Genomic DNA, 19611 nt, shown 5'->3' on the forward strand with positions numbered 1-19611 from the left:
AGAAAGGAGGGTAAGTAAGTGAAGCAGATCGAGCTACAAACAAACTGAAAAAGAGACTTACCATGACTACGGGCCTCCCATCAACCCTTTGATAGTTCCACCCAAGCATGCTTAAAATACGGTCTTTGCAGCACGAGACCTTCAACCCATTGTTTAAGGTCCGGGATCGGTTCACAGAAAAGAGAGAGTGGATCAAGAAAATGAAAGGCGGTCCCAAATTGAAATGCTCGAAAGGAAGCAAATACTCAAGGCTCATATTCCATTTCTCAGGAAACGGCATGTCGGCGACAGAAATCAGGTCCGAGGTTTTGACTCGAACAAACCAGCCCATCCAACCTCGATCACGAGTTTCGTCTTTACTAGAGAATGATGCTTTAGTGGCTCAGCGAGCTAGCTTGATCAGCCCTCCTCGATAGAGTCGGGGTCTATAAAGGCGCATAAGGTGATCGAGGGTGAAAAGACACCCCTCGATTTTCCTTGAGAAGAATTGAAGAAAAATCACCAAAGGATGAATTTGGCCAAGGGTCACGTCGTATCTTTTACAAAAAGCGACGATGACACGATCTGATGGACCCAACGTGAAAGGGTAAGTATAGACACTTAAGAACCCTTCCACGTGGGTAGTAATTGATTCTTCGAGCGTTGAAACTACCACATGTTTGTCGCCCCAGTTGCATTCCTTTTTTCCTTTCCGAGAATTTTCTCGGTGATTGAACACTGGTACCTCGAGACCGGCTCACATCGGCCTTGTACCGAAGAAGGCTTTTCAACTTTGATATCAATGACAATCGAGCACCCTACCGGAACGAACTCCTCAGGGCGGGGCTACACTGCATCCTCGCCGCTGGTAGGCCGCGATGAAGAAGCGAACTCTTTCTGCGGCACCGTTTTGGAGGTTTTCGCCATTAATTAATAAAGGAAAGAGAATTAGGTTTGTTTGTGATGTAAAGTATATGAAGCAGAGGGATTTTTGAAGAAAATACAAGAGCAGAGGAAAAATATTTGGGTAAAACGTTTGGGTGTGGATAAAAGTTTGAATATTTATAGGCCTGATAATGACGGTTCAAAATCAGCAGTGACCGACCATCATCAGACGCATATTTAATGCCATGGTAACTGAACCGACGAGATATTTATCACGTACGTCATGGTCAGGCTTGATGCAAACGTTAGAGTATATCTAGTCATATCGTTGGAAAATCATGTCGTTTCTCGCCATATTCTTCCCGAGAAACGAGAGGACTATCTATATACGGTCAAAACCGGTTTTGCCCTTCGTATAATTAGTCAAGATTGGAACATGATGGACCAAGGGTCGTCTTCATAATATCGAGACGAGATCCGAAGCCAGCTTATCAAACTCAAGATTCATGGACAGATCAATACCGAGCTCAAAGTCAATATCGAGCTCGATTCAATACCCAACTCGAAGTCAATATCGAGCTCGATTCAATACCGAGCCCGAGTCAATATCGAGTTCAAGTCAAATACCGATCCCGAGTCAATATCGATCCCGACTCGATATCGAGCCCGAGTCAATATCGAGCTCGAGTCGATATCGAGCTCGAGACCCGGAGATCGATCAGTACCAAGACCAACCAAGATCGAGCTATGAGACAAAAAGTCGTTGTAGCTGCATTTAGGGAGAGAATCTCGGCGAGAATTAAGGAAAAACTAATTAAACAAGCTATTATGGGATCTCCACTATGTAGTTTTTATTATATCTAAATCATGATTTTTCACTATATTAAGAGTGGGTATCATTTTTGTAAGGGTAGATAAAACATCTAGAGAAGAAAATATTGATACCCTCACATTCTAAAGATTATTACATTGATATATAGTTAAGATTATCCTTTTTTGAGCTTGGACATTGATTCATCTTGTTTGTTTATAAATCGTTTTCTACTCAGTTGGATTTTTATTTCATTCCTTTTTTACAGTCAATATTGGATATTTTTCTACTTACTTTTCTGATTTGTACCAAGCTTTTCCACATATTCTTAGAACTACGTATAAATTTAATTCTATCCGTTTTTCGGGTAAACATGGATAAAGTTTTTTATTTCTTTTTTTCTCTCTCTCATATACCATTTATAAAATTGGAAGTTCAAACTTCTTGTATAAATTTGAATTATTAGATATTGACTCTATCATTGAGGTAGCAATCAATTCTTCAAGAGGAAATGCTGATAGGAACAACTCACTAAAAGCCATAAATCCACTTTGCCATGATCAATTGGAAGAAGGATAAATGCATACTCTAACATTCTTTCATTACACATAATAATCATTCCTTAACCAACTCACCAAACTAACACTTAGTACATTGGGTGAGAACACGACTTCAAAACCTTTTTCTTACGGATTTCCATTTTTTGTTTTCCTTTTATTACCATCTGGTTCTAGTTAGAAAAGTTTCATTCATTCTCAGGAATTGTCACTCTTTTTAAAATATTGTTTTATGTAATTAACGTACCCCATAAACGGCTAATTTAGATTTATGATCATTTATAAATGTTATTTTAGTTATATATATTCATTTTCACACGAAAATAATAAAAATTTAACATAAGAGTTCAATAAATAAAACACATAATATCGTTTTTTACCGGATTTTTCGTTACTCATGTCAGCATTCTCACTTCTGATATCTCTAGGTCTTGTCACCAAAAACCTTCCCTGATTGACAGATCGTTCCGCTACTAATACTTGAAAATGCAGCTTTCAAGGTTTCGTCGCTTCGGTAAATCATATCTTATAGGATCATTCTTCTATTAAAATTTACCTGGTAAACTTCGTTTCATAAGATACACCGGTAGAGTAATAAATATTCTATCTTCTTCCACTAGACTAAACTAGTTATTTAAACATGCTTCGTGGCAATAACCGGACCATTTCATTTACGTCTTATGAAAGTTTAGATCTATAACGTTACAAGCTCATGGCTAATAAGGCATAATTTTAGATGTAAATATAAAAGGATGGGACAACAACAACAATTACGATATTTTATGATACATATTTATAATGACGTTTTAATTCCAAACTAATTGGGAAATACGGTATAAATGTTTACTATTATTTCGTTCCATTTTGACTCTTATCATTTCAACATCCAATAATTCAGTTCATTTAATAATGGAAATTCTTTAGTATAATTTTATAGACAAATAAATCTCCAAACTTTATTAAAAGAGTCCTAGCAAATATTGAATCTACTTTAACCATGTCATCGTGCCTAAAAATTTAGTAATCCCAGATAGTTGGCATCGTCCAAAAAGGCGTTGGACAACTATACTATAAGCTAGTCTCAAGAAAGTCCTTATTTGCCACTTGTTAACAAATTGCATCATCAAGTTCATTGTCATAGATGAATAGTTAGGCAGATGCGGTGCCGTGTTCATCTGAGCCCAATATTTTATGTGCGGAATATAAATATATATATATATAAATTTATTAAAATTATAACAATTAGTCAATATAAATTCATAATTTAAAAAATATAATAAATTTAGTACTAATAAATTTAAAAATTAAATTCTGAATCCGCCACTAGTTAATAGCCAACAAAACTTTCAAGAAGCTGGTTCATCAATATTGATAGATTGATGTCTCCGGCTCTCCATAGTTATATGTCTATTTATCTATTAGGAGCGTACGTGTTTCTTTGTGTTTGTTACCCGACCAGGTTGCTACGATGCATTAAAATGATTTGATGGTAAGACAACAGAATACGCAACTTAATTACTTAAATATCCATAAATTGTTTTCTTATATCGACTAGATAAAACTATTTTTTTTTAACACATTTGATATTAGTGAAGGGGAAGACAAAATGGAGACCATGAGACTTGAACCAAAATCTATTACACTCTATTATTTGGTGAAGAATCTTCATCTTCTTTTTGGGGGTTTTCGCTCGGTGTTTGATATTTATGTTGAAGCCCCAACAAATTTAAATTTGCATCGCATAAAGTTTATTAAAAAAGAAATCGCTCCTTATTATAATTTTCATCATTCCCAAAACTAGCTAGAACTCGAAATTTATATCAAAAAGTGAAGGAATCTTATTTATCCTACTACAAAAGTGAAAAAATTTCATATAAATAAATTTGGAGACAAGAGAGCTGCATATGGACAAGTAAGCTAGGCTTGAAGTTATGTCAAATGATAATATAAATTACTAATATGATTAGTGTAATTTAATCAGTTATATAACACATTTATTAATCTTTTATACATGCAAACTCGAGTCGAGAATCTATCAGAAACAGTCTCTCTACCTACAACAGGTAAGGGTAAGATCTGCGTACGCATTACCCTCCACAGACCCCACTTTTGGGAATACACTTTATGTTATCATCTTTATCTCGTATATATGCATATACATATATTTTGAGTATTATCTCACTTTCACTATGCACAATTGGCTATTTTATTTAACATCTTTTCATCTTTGGTTATAAAAAAAAATGACATCTTTTTATATTTAAAGTTATTTTACTTTAATTTTAAATTTTTTATTTTATTCTTAATGAGATGATTTATTGTAGAACAAATGTCTATAATTTATTTTAAATCATCAATTTTATAATTTTTTTAAAAACAATTGTGCCTAGTCAAATGCCCTCACACATGGGGGGATTTAGGGGGGGGGGGGCAGAAGGGGTTCATCCAAACCTCTTTCGTCAAAAAATTACACTGTATATATAAGGTAAAATTTATTTTTTACCTCTATATATTATGTTTTGAATCCCCTTGATACAACTCATAACTTAGTGGTCAAGGGGGTTTGAAACTTTTGTAAGGATTGATTCAATTCCCACTAGCTACAATCATTTTTAACTTTTTCATTTTTTGAACCATCCTGCCTTCGCCACCGCCCTCGCATCAATGAGATGGGAGATGTAGTACTTCCTCCGTTCCAGTTTATGTGAACCTATTTTCTTTTTGGTTCGTTCAAAAAAGAATGACTCTTTTCTAAATTTGGAAACAATTTAGCTTAAACTTATAATTTTACCCTTAATGAGAAGTTTTTATAACCACACAAATACTCTGGGTCCCTTTTTGACTTATTTAGCACCACAAATTTCAAAAAAATTTATTTTTTTTAAACTTCGTATCCAGTCAAATATGTTCACGTAAATTGAAACGGATTAGCAATAATTAAATCCGGTCAAATTAAGAATGAGTAACGCTTCACATGCAAGTCAAAAAAAAGATGACATCAAATCAAAGACGTTAAGCCCAACGTAAACAACAACGAACCAAAACAAACAAAGCCGCCCGGTCCGGTCCCAAAGGAGCGTCGAATTCCAATTGGCACTTAACTCCCTTTTTCTTCTGTTTATCCAACTGTTATAATGCGCTTATAATCCCTGATTTTTCGTTCTCATCTTCCTCGTGAAGCTGCCATTATACTGATGTGTCATTATTAGTAGTAGTATTTATAATATACTGCACACATCCCCAAAGCTAAATACTCAAGAAAATTCAGTAAACTCAATACCAATACCCCTGCAATTTCCCCATTAATGTGCACGTCTAGTTTTCTTCACACTCCCCCATATAACACCCATTTCTTACTTAATCCATATTTTTCCCTCTTGATCTAGATCCTTTCACTTGCTTTTTCAATATATAAACATATTGGGTTCCGTACAGTGGTGAACTCCCCTGTTTCACTTTCAAGATTTGTTTCATGTCTTGTCCTTTTCTTTTCTGTTAAGCACTTGCCATTTCTTCCATTGAACTCTTCCATTTGGTCCTAACCAAGAATATTAAATTTGCTTAATTCCAAAAACCCATAAATAATTGTCATTTTTTCCATTGAACTCTTCCGCAAGTGCTCTGAGAGAATATTTTGTAGCTTCATTTGGTCATATTCGAGAAAATAATATACTCTTGGTTATTTTCCAAAACCCAGAAATTATTTTCATCAAGATAGTCATATTTTCGATTTTGTTAGGATTTGGGTATTAATGGGGAATTGTTTCGGGATATCAAGAAAGTTGACGTCGGAGATAGCGCCGGCCGACGTGATGAAGAAACATCCGGCCGTCAAACTGTACGGACCGCCGAATAATATTTCAACCTATTACATTCGATGTGCTCTGCTTTACAAGCCGGTGACTGTCCATTTTATTCCCTCAGAGACCCACCGCTCGCCGGTACTGGAGTACAAATCCGACTCCGTTACGGGGTCCGTTAACGACGTGTTGCGTTACTTGGACGTGAAGTTTCCGGAGCCGAAGTTGTCGACGAGGTGGGGAATCGGTGGGGGTGGGTGGTGTGATGAAACGACGCCGTTTGTGGTTTGGCTGGTGATACTACAGCATAGGAGTATGACGTGGCACTTGGAGAGAATGGGGAGGTGGGGTGAAGACTTGGCGGGTCGGGGCGGGAAGGCGCGGGGCGATCCGGCGATGGGGACTCCGAAAATGGAAGTGAGGAAGTTTGCGAGGAGTTATTCACAGTTGTTGGAGCTGATGCTTGAGCATGCTCAAATGGAGGAGAGAGTTGTTTTCCCAATCTTGGAAAAGGCTGATAGAGGTAACTTCAGTATAGTAATATAGATAGCTATTTCTTTTCTTTTAATCAAATTGCTGAGTATTTAGAGGTGATAATTGTTTTTTAGTTCCATTGATCAAGTGTAAATCAAGTACCTAATGTGGGAAATCTTTTTATCAATCAGTCAATTGCACCTCAATCCAAAATTGTTTGTTATGATCAAAGAATTATATTTATCTGTTCTGTTTTACTACGGTTCAGTAATCAGAGGATTCACTATAGTTAGACTAGTTTTACACTGGTTAGCATACAACTACTCTTTACCTTTTATCCAGACTTGGGATTGGTTATGCTTGGAAAATGTTCTTTGTTATGCTTAATTCTATTTGAGATTTGTCTAATTTAAGAAAGATATTTGGAAATGGAAAAGGGAGTGGTGTTACAGCTTCAGAGTTGCATAGCAGTGTGTGCAATAAAGTTGGAAATTGCGAGATTTATTGATCGTTTAGTGACCATATGTATGACGAGATGCAAAACAAATTCTGATCTTTAGATTTGTTTCTCTTCATGGTGGTATTGTTAATTTTATGTAAGTTACACAATTAACTTAATTAAAAATGAAAACAGTATCTGCCTGTGAGAAAAATCGAACAATTAATTCGATATTTTAGAAGTATCCTAACTTGAATATGAAGTTTGAAAAATAGGAGAATATTTGTAAATAGCAGATCAACCAAGCATACATCAGAAGGGGAGTTTTCTCCTGGATTATTCGGCTCGGGGGTTATTGAACTCAAAGCCAAATTTTCCAAGACGGGAAGTAACTGGTCGACAAGAATGTTTAGCTTATTCAGTTCTTCTATTGTGATTTTTCCTAGTTTAATTTCTTAGTTTGTCAAAGGTAAGTTGCTTATCCAGATCATGCTGATCTGGTAGTCTATTATTTTGCTGCAATATCATTGACCTCTAAATTGGTCATGATTTCAGGATTGTCTAAAGCTGCAAATGAGGAGCACGCAAGGGACCTTCCGATGATGAATGGTATTAAAGAAGATATCAAATCTATCGGAGTTCTTGATTCAGGGCATCCTTCCTACCAAGAGGCCCTCTGCAACCTCTCTACTCGGCTCAAAACCTTACAGGTTCATTCCGCCTTCACTACGTCAAGATTTTAGTCCTCCAAATTCTTCTGAAATATGAATATCTATTACTAAAAGTCTTACTATATATCTAATGACAGGAGCATAGCAAGAAGCACTTCGAAGAGGAGGAGAAGAATCTACTGCCGCTGATGGAGGCAGCCGAATTGAGTAAAGCGCAACAGGATAAAGTCCTAGACCAGTGCTTGGATGTCATGCACGGGACACACTCCCATCTCTTTCGTTTCTTTATGGAAGGCCTCCTCCCTCAGGACGCAATGCATTACTTGGACATGCTTTCTAGGTGCAGTGACCAAAACCGAGTGTCTTCAATGCTACGGTTAATTGTTGATAAGGTTGTATGATTCGAGTTTGACAATCAATCATCGTCGCTTTGAAATATAAATAGTTATCATCATCAACAGTTGTTGTTCTAGCTTTGCTTTTAAAGTGGAGCACTTGATGTTAAGCTCACTATAAATGCTTTGCTTTGCACTTCTTTAATGTCCTTTGGGGCTCCGAAATTGAGTCCTTAAGCATCAATGATACCTTTTGTTGTTTCTTTCACGGGCAGATGCTCAAAGCAAAAGGGAGGAGAGGTTGCCTTTTGTTCTTTCTACTTTTCATTTTTTTCTATCTTTTTTCTTTCACTTTAGCAGTTTAGCTGGTTATACAGTTAGTCTGTACATAGTAGGGGACAGATATGCTTTGATGGATGTTGCTTTGAATCTACTTCTCTGCTAATGTAAATAATTTGAATGTGGTCCATGTGGATGTTGTTACTTTTCTGTAAATAAGGAAGATTTTATGTCACTTATGCTTTGTCCAGTTTTCTATCGGAAACAACCTCTTTACCTTTATCAAGTAGGGGTAAAATTTGCGTACACACTATCCTTCTCATACCCATGGGATTACGCTGAGCTTTTGTTGTTGTTGCTGCTGTTATGCTTTGGCCATTTTCATTTAGTTTCTTGCATAGCATGTAATTTGGTATTAACTTTTGATGCCTTTAGCTAGGGAGAGCAACAAGGGAATATAGGATTGCAGATAACCAAAGAGACTATTGCTTCCTCATTTGGGTTATGCTTTTTAGCTTTTTGCTGTCTTTTCCTTTGTTATTCTTCACTTCCAAGTGAAGCTGTATCTTATCCATTTAGATTCTGCAGCCTTAGGAAAATTAAATACTATTTGCTAAATTATTTTTGTTAATCAAATGTATTAGTCTTTATTCTTGGAATCTAACAGTCTGGCCTGGGGGTTACCACAGACATGTCTGAACACTTCTCTTTCTCTCTTTTTAAAAAAAAAAAAGAATTTAATTTGTCTGTTCAACTTTATCTTGTATTTCAGGTTATCCACATTTTCAGATCCAGTTCCATCAAATTATGAAGAATACTGAATACAATATCCGGCGCAATTAATTCTGTCTACAGTGTTAAAATTGATGATAGCTAGCCTCACTTCTATAAATATTTTCAATTTTTGAAATTTAAATTTCCCAGTTTAGAAACACTTATTGGGCGAAATAAATTCAATCTGGAAAACGCACGTGATTTTAGCAGTCGTAAGAATACTTGCATTAACAATATTGACCCAACCATTACATTGAAACAACTTGACTATTTCAGGGAGAGTTGCTTTTGAATATAAAAAATGCTTCCAAACTCCTTAGGGGTCGTTTGGTATGAGATATAAGAAGGTATAGTGTTGATATAAAAATTTAATACTACCTTAATACTTTTTTTAGTTAGCAAACTTGGTATAAGTTATCCTGGGATTAAAATTAGTACCGGGATAACTTATACCTTATAGAGGGTGGGGTAATTAGTGTCAGAATAACTTATACTTTCTTCTTATAAATTATGCAATTGTCATTTTTAATACAACGTACCAAACATTGGATAAAAAATAATACCAGAATAACTAATCTCAGCATAACTTATCCCGGCATAAGCCGTATTCAAACCAAACGACCCTTGGTATTTTCATGAGGGCAAAGGAAAAGATGAGATCTTGGGTTTCTTTAGAAAATGTTTTTCTTTTTGACATAAAAGACGAGATTTCTTTCAGCCAAAAGAAGAAAGTACAATTATCTTTAAATCACAAATGTGTTAGGATAATGGAGTTGGGGAACAAATAAGGATATAGATTGGGTGAAATTGCAGTCTCGTGGTTGAAATTAATCCTACACCTTTAATATGAAGAAGAAGAAGAAGAAGAAAGAAGAAGAAAGGAGCAGTGTTGTGTTCATTGCTAATCTACAATACTTAGTGGCGAGCAGCAATTGCGTTGATGGTTCTTGAATGAATTCAATTGAATCAATAAATAAAAATGTACTAAGTAAGAGATGTTTCTTTTTAAAATCTACTCCAAATTTGAAACATAACCTCCAAATATCATCAAAAAATCCCAATCATCAATTTGTCAAAACAACAATAAATCTAATGAACCTATTTTGTAATTAAAAATGATGAAGAAATCCTAAGCAATAGTAAAAAAAATAAAGCGTCATAACAACTCACCACCATAAAACGTCATAAATTACATTAAAATATATTCACGAACACCATATAAAATCATTATCACGAGACGAAGAAAAAGAAGAAGAAAACGAAGGAGGACGAGGAGGAGACAGAGGCCTGAAATTGTTTAAAAAATGAATACAAGTAAAAACTTTTTTTAAAAAGTAGGAATAGGTTAAATGAGAGCGTCCAACCCGTGCAATTTTTCCAATCTAAGATATGTCACGTTTTAAGAAATGTGTCAAGTTTTAAGAGTACGACAAGAACGTGAGTAAAGGTCTAAAACAGTTTATTCATCTATAAACATGTTGTTACTTTGTTCATTAGGTATTAAATCGTATATTGGATTGTAATAATACGAAGGACAAATTTTTACTTTTGGGCAATTTATACTTTGATGCCGTGCTATAATTCCATATATTTTGACATTAGTTACTCTACTTACTTGTTGATTGGATGCTAATTTGTGTGACAATTGAACTTAATAGAGTTTATTTTATGTAAAGGAATGCTTTGACATGAAATGAAGAAAAGTTGCACGAAATGGTACCTCAAAATTACAAAATGGAGCAATAAAAAAAACGTGCAAGGCAATAAAAAGTCATGGCCATAGACAGTGCAAGAATTTGTCCAGGGCACTATCATTGGAGCCTCTGACAGTGTCTCGCGGGAAAATATTGGCGCCTCTGACAGTGCGCCGCGGAGTAATTTTGGTGCCTCTGACAATGTCTTGCGCCGATGATGCTATCCGAGCCACTTTTATTTCCTCACTATTTTTGGACGTGTAGACTTCGAACCCTACCTTATAAATACCTCCTAAAATTAGTTTTTAGAGAGGCGAGACATCATTGGAGAAGCAAAAGGCTGCAGAACACTCTAGAGCATGGACTACAAGAGTTTTTCTCTCTGTTCTTCTTTAACCTATAGTATAATGCTTTTGAATATGACTATGATTGTTTATACAATTATGAGTAGCTAAACTTTATAATCTAGGGTTTGATGAAACCTTTTTGGGGATAAATTCTTGTTACATTTTAATATAATTTTGCGTTTGAATATCCCTACTTGTTCAACTACGTATTTATTGTTGTTGATTGAATGGTCATCAATTGACTGTGCATATTTATTATGTATTGCTTGAGAAAGAGTGCATATTTAGGTTCTTGTCGAACAACGTCACTCCCAAGGTATATGAGAGATCAATAAGGCGGGTTTAAAAGCGGGATTAGAGATAATGAAGCTTTGACGTGATCATAGTGAGCGGTGAAAAAGTGCGAGCTAGCGTAATTCGAGAAAATATGACTAGTACATTATTGTAATTGTTCGAGAGAGAATTACGATAAGTCAAGTGTTCATGATTAGTAGAGAAAATTTAGGCAAAATTGTAGGAGGCGTAGCGAGAAGGATTCCGACAATTGGGAAAATCATAACTCCAGACTTTTCTAATCTTATCTTAAATCCTTAGTATCCTTATTTATTAATTTGCTATTTTAATTTGTTAGTTAATTAGTTATACATAAAAATCTTAATATTTATAACTTAGGAATTGTTCGAGCTTGTCTTCTTAGTGATAGTAAATAGTTGTAGTTAAACCTTAGTTCTCTGTGGGATTCGACTCTGGACTTTTAGACCGAATTATATTTGCAGCGACCGCTTATCCTTTTTAGGACTAGAGTTGGGCGTGATCAAATTTGGCGTCGTTGCCGGGGAACTAACAGTGTAGTTGTAACTGTATATATTGCTAGGTTTCAAGTTTGAACTTTTATTTTTTTATTTTCTTTTTAATTTTATTTTATTTTACTTGTTGATTCGAGAGACATGACATTTTGGAATTACGAGAGTTTTTATGTTGGTAATTCTACTTTTGTTCCTCCTAATACTTATTGTAGAGGAAATTACCCATGGAAAAATTATCAAGGGCACTGTCATTGGCGCCTCTGACAATGCCTCGCGGTAAAATTTTGGCGTCGCTGCCGGAGAACTAACAGTGTAGTTGTAGTTGTATATATTGCTAGGTTTCAAGTTTGAACTTTTATTTTGTTTTGTTTTATTTTTTTATTTTACTTGTTGATTTGAGAGACATGAGATCTTGGAATTATGAGAGTTTTTATGTTGGTAATTCTACTTTTGTTCCTCCTAATACTTATTGTGGAGAAAATCACCCATGGCAAAATTATCAAAATATTCCCGAGAGCGAGTTATGTGCACCAACTCAATCTTATTTGTGGAATGTGTGTGATGTGTGTTTTGGTCAAAATGGTCACTTTCATGGTTGTGCTTATATATTTTATCCTCTCCCAACCTCTTACTATGATGGTTCTACTTTTTCTTGTGAAGTTAATAGGAACAAAGAACCTGGGGATGATGGCATGAAAGAGATCAGGGATATGCTAAGGTGTCTTATGGAACAAAATAATAAGAAATAACCGCACATACAAAGGCAAGATGCTACTATTCGCAATCTGGAGGCACAAGTTAGTCAATTGGTTAAAGTATTTAATGCTCAACAAGCCAATATTGGGGATAGTAGCCAAGAAGAGCATGAAGTAGATGCTGAAATTGAGGTGCTAATGGAGGAGGTCAGAGTAGAACATCAACAATCTATCCAACTAGAATTTGAGGATGCCGATGTTGAAAAAGTAATACTAAAGTCAGTCAAGGACATTGAAGATACACATTTAGTTGACTCTAATGTGATTGGTGTTGGGGAGGTCGAAAATTTTGAATTTCATGTATTTGAGCATGTCAGACCTCATTCCAAACACTTATTTACATTATGTTCGGATGGTGAAATGAGAATTGACAAGAGAAGAGGTAGATGAGCCTTATATTTTGAAATATTCAAGGCCGTCTAGGCAAAGTAACACTCCTCGGTCGAGAGCCAAAAGGTGATTGAGAATTTACTTAATTTTTGGCTCAAAATAATTTGTACCGCCCCATGAGCATAATCATAAGCTTGAATTAAAACTTGGGGGTTCAATTCATAAGCTCGCGATGGAGGCAGAAAGTGGTTCACGTCATGCCGCGACATTAAATTAGGCGCTTGTTGGAAGACAACCCAAACTTTATTATTATTTTTATTTTGTTTTATTTGTTTACTATTTTATTTTTAATTGTGTTATTTTTTGTAGTGCCGTTTTATTTTTATTTTTTTAGAAGCATAGGAAGCATCGCTATTGGAAGGACGCAGCAGCAAGCCAGATGGTTAGAACTAAGTTTGGGGTGTCCGCACAAAGAAAAATGCTCGGGAGAAATCTGAGTAACTCATGAGCTACTAGTGCTTCGGCCTTTGGCCTACCAGGGAGTTTTTTTACCCTCTTATTATTTATGTTGTACATTGGGGACAATGCACGATTTTTTAAGTGTGGGGTGAGGAGATTGTTGGGTCACTTTTTATGCTATATTAGTTGTGTTAGTTTAATTGATATTTTTTTTAAAAAATTTTGGTATTTTCCCAACGATGGATCTCATAGACAGTTTTCTTGAGAGATTAAAGTCTAAACAAAAATACAAAAAAAATAGAAAATACAAAAATGTCTTTTATTTTCTTTAGGTAATAATAATCCCCTGTGGTTTTTCTTTTTGCCTCGGTTCTTTTTTATGGGATGTAACTTGAAGCGAGTAGTAGATTTAACTTTTTATTTTATTTTTGTACTTTTAGAGTAGTATGTAGGAAACGAAGGAGAAGAATTGATGTGATTTGCACCTTTTGACTTGTTTGATGGTTGCATACTCAGGTTCTCGCATGTGTTTCACCTTCTCCTAGCTTTAAATATATGATGATGCCTTGATAAAAATGAATAGCATGTGGTATAACTCATATGTCTCGGTTGCTTGGCTAGTATTCAGTTTGTGCTTTATACTTAATATATCTCTTGGCTTTGTGAATACTTATTTGATTGAGAGTCCGAATGAAACCGTCCATATTATTACATTTGAGTCTAAAACTTGCTCGGAATGTGAATTGAAGCGAAATCCTAGGTGTTGTTGGGTTTGAAAAGTGATGTTAGGCTTTCTTTAATTTTTTAAAATTTTGTTGTTTATCATAAATAAAATCATCCCTAGTTACCCTTTTGAGCCTATAAGCTTTTCTTTTGGCACCCGCATTACAAGCCTATCCTCATTTATTCTTAATTGAATTATTTCGATCCTTAAATCTCTTAAAGAACTTGAATTGTAAAGAGAGCGCTACATAGAAGTAATGAGAAAACTTGGGGTAACTTTTGAGTGGAACCAATAGAAGGAAACAATGTGAACTTGTATTTTAATAAAACTCCACTAGCGGCAAGGCAAAAATACAAAAAGAAAAAGAAAAAAAGAGAAGAAATAAATAAATAAATAAATAAAAGTTTCTTATTTTTACTAGTGGATGTGATATGAAGTAGCGCGTAAAGAAGAAGGAAAATATTATGGGGTGATCTATCTTGTGATGGTTGAAGTGGATTGAGGAATTTTGCGCTTAAAGTTGAATACATGATGTTTTAAAGTGATTAGGAGGGTTAGTCATTATATCCTAAATATATCCTACTCGTCCCTTAGCCCACATTACAACCATAATAAAGTCTTAGTTGATTTTGGACCGAGCAGGCCTACATTAGTAGATGTTTACATAATGGGCAAGCCTATGGTACCTTTTGTGTGCATGTGACTTCTTTGAGAAAGTGAGTGATTTTTCTTCATATGTGTGAGTCCTTAAAATATATTTGATCATGTGATTTGGATGTGCAGACTGCTTACGCTTTGTTTTATTGCGAAGGAACATGGTTTCACAAAGGATAGGTAACATTATTAGCTTTATGCTAGATTAAGTATTCAAGCCTCGAGTGCATTGTGATATTGAGTTAGTTTTTGAGGCTAGGATTGTTATAATAATGTTTTTCCTAGGGTGGATATTTTGAAATCGGACATGAGTATAGGAAGTGTATTTTGACCGCATATGCTAGAGCTTAATTGTTACTATCAACTATGGTCATAGGTGTAGGGTGCTGTGAATGAGTGGAATGTTGGGTCCTTGAAGAGGAAGTGTTTGGTTGGTTGACTCAGGGCGAGCAACATTTAAGTGTGGGATGTTGATGTCGTGCTATAATTCCATATATTTTGACGTTAGTTACCCTACTTGCTTGTTGTTTGGATGCTAATTTGTATGACAATTGAACTTAATAGAGTTTATTTTACGTGTAGGAATGCTTGGACATGAAGTGGAGAAAAGTTGCACGAAATGGTACCTCAATGTCACGACCCAAACCGATAGGCTGTGACGAGTGCCCGAGTTCTATCTACTGAACACCCCTAAGCATACGTCTAAGCTATAAACATGAACTAAGTGCAGGTTATGCATAACATCTACCCCTAAACTGCTGAATCATGTGAATAACATACGTGAGGAGACATACTCAAAAGACATATATACATATACATGCGGAATACAGTAGGGCAAGCTGACAAGACTAGATACGATCCAACTATACATGACTGTCTACAGACCTCTAATAGAGTGTAAAACTGTATAAAGGACTGGACTGGGCCCCGTCATACCCTTATATGTATATAAAAGTATCGTACCAAAAACCAATAGCAGTTCTGGATCAAATGGAGTACACCAACTCTCGCTGAGCTAGGATCCTAAGGAGGGGGACCGTCAGCCTGTCTACCTGCACTTGCAGACATAAAACTTAGGCCGCTAGGCAATATGGGTGTCAGTACGAATAATGTATCGAGTATATAAGGCATAAAATCTAATATATAAAAGGCATGAAAGAAACATGGAGTAAGGAACTCAACCTGTAAGTCTGAATAGCTATGTGAATCATGAAAATATTATAATGTCATGCATGTGCATATAAATGCCATACCATGCATAGGTATATGCGTACATAACATCATCAAGCATACGAGTGCATCTCATCGTATCATCTCAGCCACTGTGGGCGAAATCATCAATGTATACCAGCTGATCAGGTGGTGGTGCGTATATAACGCCATAACCTTTCCCTATACCCCATATACATATACTATATGCGTATATAATGCCAACTGGTCATGGGTCAGTATACATGTATAAATGGATGCAATGTATAATGAAGTAAGTCAATAGGAATGTCATGAGACCCATGAACAAACTATATGAAAGTAGGACATATGGGGAATTCAGAACATAGGAACCCTAGTACTTCTATGAATAGAATCATTTATGAAAGTTCAGCGTTTGCACGTTTCGTTTGTATCATATGGATCATGCCAAAAGGAAAGAATGGATAGCCTTAATATACCTCAAGTCATCAATGCAACTCAACAATAAGCTTATGATAACTAGCACGCCAACCCTATAACAAAGAAATACGTGTACAACTTATACGGCGGTGATATATCACGTATCTCAAATGATAACTCGATTCTAAAATAAAACGGGCAGCATTTCCCCTGATTTCACTGCTCCCTCAAGCCTACTATAGGCGAGATACATACACAATATAATCAGCAACTCAAAAATAACCCAACTACAATTCGGGACCTTCAATACAACAAAACTCCCAAATATACCATAACATACCCAATCAATAAGTTATCAATTAGCCTGAAATTGCAACGACGAGCGACCAGCCTACTACCCTACCACATGTGGCATTTCTCCACGCCCTTCATCCTTCCAAACTCCATAAATCAGCAGCATAATAGGCCAACACGAATGGACTACAAAACAGTCTACTAAAAGTGAAATAAATCGAACTCACGACTTTCGATCGCCGTCCCGTGAGTTCTAAATATTAGAAAACTAATTTATCAACCCTCCTTGATAATTAAATACTTAAATACAGAAATTAGATGTTTCTTAACTATTAAGTACCTCACAAAACTCGAAGTACAAAAAAAAAAGAGGCGGTCTAATGATACTTACATCGTAGGGATTGTTCTGATGTTATCGTTTTTCGATTTTCGTGTCCGGGATGTTAGTATTATTTGAAACACTATTAGAGAGCTCAAGGATAGGTTTTATGGTGTTCTCTTGTCTGGTTCTATGTAAAAATGAAGAGAGAGACGAGTTAAGACCTATATATCAACTTTTGAAAAGTCAAAGAGGTGCTAGCTTGTCACCCTCTCATTGGCCCGTCTTCTGACGCTTATATTTTTTTATCCGGATGTCGTATGAACGAACGGTAAATAGAGTTGGAAACTACATTCCAAGACCTTAAATGTGGTATATAATATATCCCAAAAGACCTCATATAGCATACGAAATGTATTTCTGAAAAAGCTCTGTTACAAGGCAAATCCTTAGTCGGTTTTTCCGCAACTTAAATCCGATTTTCCCCAAACTTTATATTTTATATCCAAATATCATATATAGTCATATTATTACTTTAAACTCATTTAAATCATTATTAACAATTCTCACGTTCATTATACGTCACCTTGGGACGCACAAGGTGTAACACTCAAAGCTACCAAATGAAGCAATAAAAGAAGACATGCAAGGCAATGAAAAGTCATGGCCATAGACAGTGCAATGATTTCTCCACAATGCCTCATGGGAAAATATTGGCGCCTCTGACAGTGCCTCGCGGAGTAATTTTAGTGGCTCTGACAATGCCCCGCGGAGTAATTTTGGTGCCTCTGACAATGTCCCGTGCCGACGATGCTATCCGAGCCACTTTTATTTCCTTACTATTTTTGGACGTCTAGACTTCGAACCCTACCTTATAAATACCTCCTAAACTTAGTTTTTAGAGAGGCGAGACATCATTGGAGAGGCAAAAGGCTACAGAACACTCTGGAGCGCGGACTACAAGAGTTTTTCTCTCCGTTCTTCTTTAATCTGTAGTATAATACTTTTGAATATGACTATGATTGTTTATACAGTTATGAGTAGCTAAACTCTCTAATTTAGGTTTTGATAGAACCTTTTTGGGAATGAATTCTTGTTACGTTTTAATATAAATTTGCCTTTGAATATCTCTACTTGTTTAACTACGTGTTTATTGTTGTTGGTTGAATGATCATCAATTGACTGTGCTTATTTATCATGTATTGCTTGAGAAAGAGTGCATATTTAGGTTGTTGTCGAACAATGTCACTCTCAAGGTATATGAGAGATCAATAAGGCGTGTTTAAAAGCGAGATTAGAGATAATGAAGCTTTGACGTGATCATAGTGAGCGGTGAAAAAGTGCGAGCTAGCGTAATTCGAGAGAATATGAATAGTACATTATTGTAGTTGCTCGAGAGAGAATTACGATAAGTCAAGTGCTCATGATTAGTAGAGAAAACTTAGGCGAAATTGTAGGAGGAGTAGCGGAAAGGATTCCGACAATTGGGAAAATCATAACTCTAGGCTTTTCTAATTTTGTCTCCAACCCTTAGTATCCTTATTTATTAATTTGCTACTTTAATTTGTTATACATAAAAATCTTAAAATTTATAACTTAGGAATTGTTCGAGCTTGTCTTCTTAGTGATAGTAGACAATTGCAGCTAAACCTTAGTTCTTTGTGGGATTCGACTCCGGACTTTTAAACCTGATTATATTTACAACAACTGCTTATCCTTTTTAGGACTAGAATTGGACGTGATCACACTTCAGGCCTATTTGGCATTAAGTGCTTAAAAACGTTGGTTGCACTTCAGACCTTTTGGCCTTAAGCGCACATGAAGTGTAATTTTTCAATTTAGACTTATTGGCCTTAAGTGTAGCAAAACGTTTGTTGCACTACAGACCTTTTGGCCTTAAGTGCATCTGAAGTGCAATTTTTCACTTCATACTTATTGACCTTAAGTGTATGAAACCATCAGTTACACTTCGGACCTATTTGGCCTTAAGTGCAACTTTTTCACTTCAGACTTATTGGTCTTAAGTGAATGAAAACGTTTGTTGCACTTTAGTCTTTTTGGCCTTATGTGCATCTGAAGTGCAATTTTTTACTTCAGACTTATTAGTCTTAAGTGCATGAAATCATTGGTTGCACTTTAGACCTATTTGGCCTTAAGTGCATTTGAAGTGTAATTTTTTCACTTCAAACTAATTTTATTTAACTTCAGACCCGATAACTCTAAAGTTGATCGTAAAGTAGATAGACTTGTAAACGTTTTTACAAAGTGGGTATAGGTTCAATTGTGACCCAAAAATCGGGTATAGATGCAAAAGCCCCTCTTAGATTGCTAGTTTGTTTGGACAATTTTTGTTTGTTAAAAGTGTTTTTTCAAAGTTTAATACCTGATACGTGGGGATCGACTGACACAATATTAATTTAATTTTTAAAGGGGAAGGCACATCTGGTAGCTTGTTGCCCGGGCCTTCGCGCGTCGCCTAGGCGTTGCACTACAGTCCTTGCGTGGCGCACCCCACCAAAAAAAAAGAATAATTTTTTAAGGTGTTTGGCTAAACTTAAAAAAATACTTTTAAGTATAAGCAGAAGCAGTTTTTGAGAGCAAAAAAAATAGCATT

The 19611-nt window shown here is 35.7% G+C and overlaps 1 protein-coding gene and 1 pseudogene across 1 annotated transcript; both read left to right on the forward strand.

Moving 5' to 3' along the window:
- The first annotated feature begins 5391 nt into the window (after positions 1-5391).
- On the forward strand, positions 5392-8402 carry LOC107791602 (uncharacterized). The gene is made up of 3 exons (XM_016613686.2): positions 5392-6555; positions 7501-7655; positions 7754-8402. Exons 1-3 carry the CDS (start codon positions 5985-5987, stop codon positions 8015-8017), a joined length of 990 nt encoding a protein of 329 aa, XP_016469172.1. The 5' UTR covers positions 5392-5984; the 3' UTR covers positions 8018-8402.
- Positions 8403-19329: 10927 nt separating this feature from the next.
- On the forward strand, positions 19330-19512 carry LOC142168559 (U2 spliceosomal RNA; annotated as a pseudogene).
- The last annotated feature ends 99 nt before the right edge of the window (positions 19513-19611 follow it).

Source organism: Nicotiana tabacum, chromosome 13, assembly GCF_000715075.1.
Source record: "Nicotiana tabacum cultivar K326 chromosome 13, ASM71507v2, whole genome shotgun sequence".
NCBI classification, from domain to species: Eukaryota; Viridiplantae; Streptophyta; class Magnoliopsida; order Solanales; family Solanaceae; genus Nicotiana; species Nicotiana tabacum.

Bases quoted from the DNA above. Each gene is read 5' to 3' on its own strand.
- LOC107791602 (XM_016613686.2), top strand. From the start codon at position 5,985: ATGGGGAATTGTTTCGGGATATCAAGAAAGTTGACGTCGGAGATAGCG. The intron at 6,556-7,500 runs GTAACTTCAGTA...TCATGATTTCAG, and splicing joins CTTGGAAAAGGCTGATAGAG to GATTGTCTAAAGCTGCAAAT. The intron at 7,656-7,753 runs GTTCATTCCGCC...ATCTAATGACAG, and splicing joins CTCGGCTCAAAACCTTACAG to GAGCATAGCAAGAAGCACTT.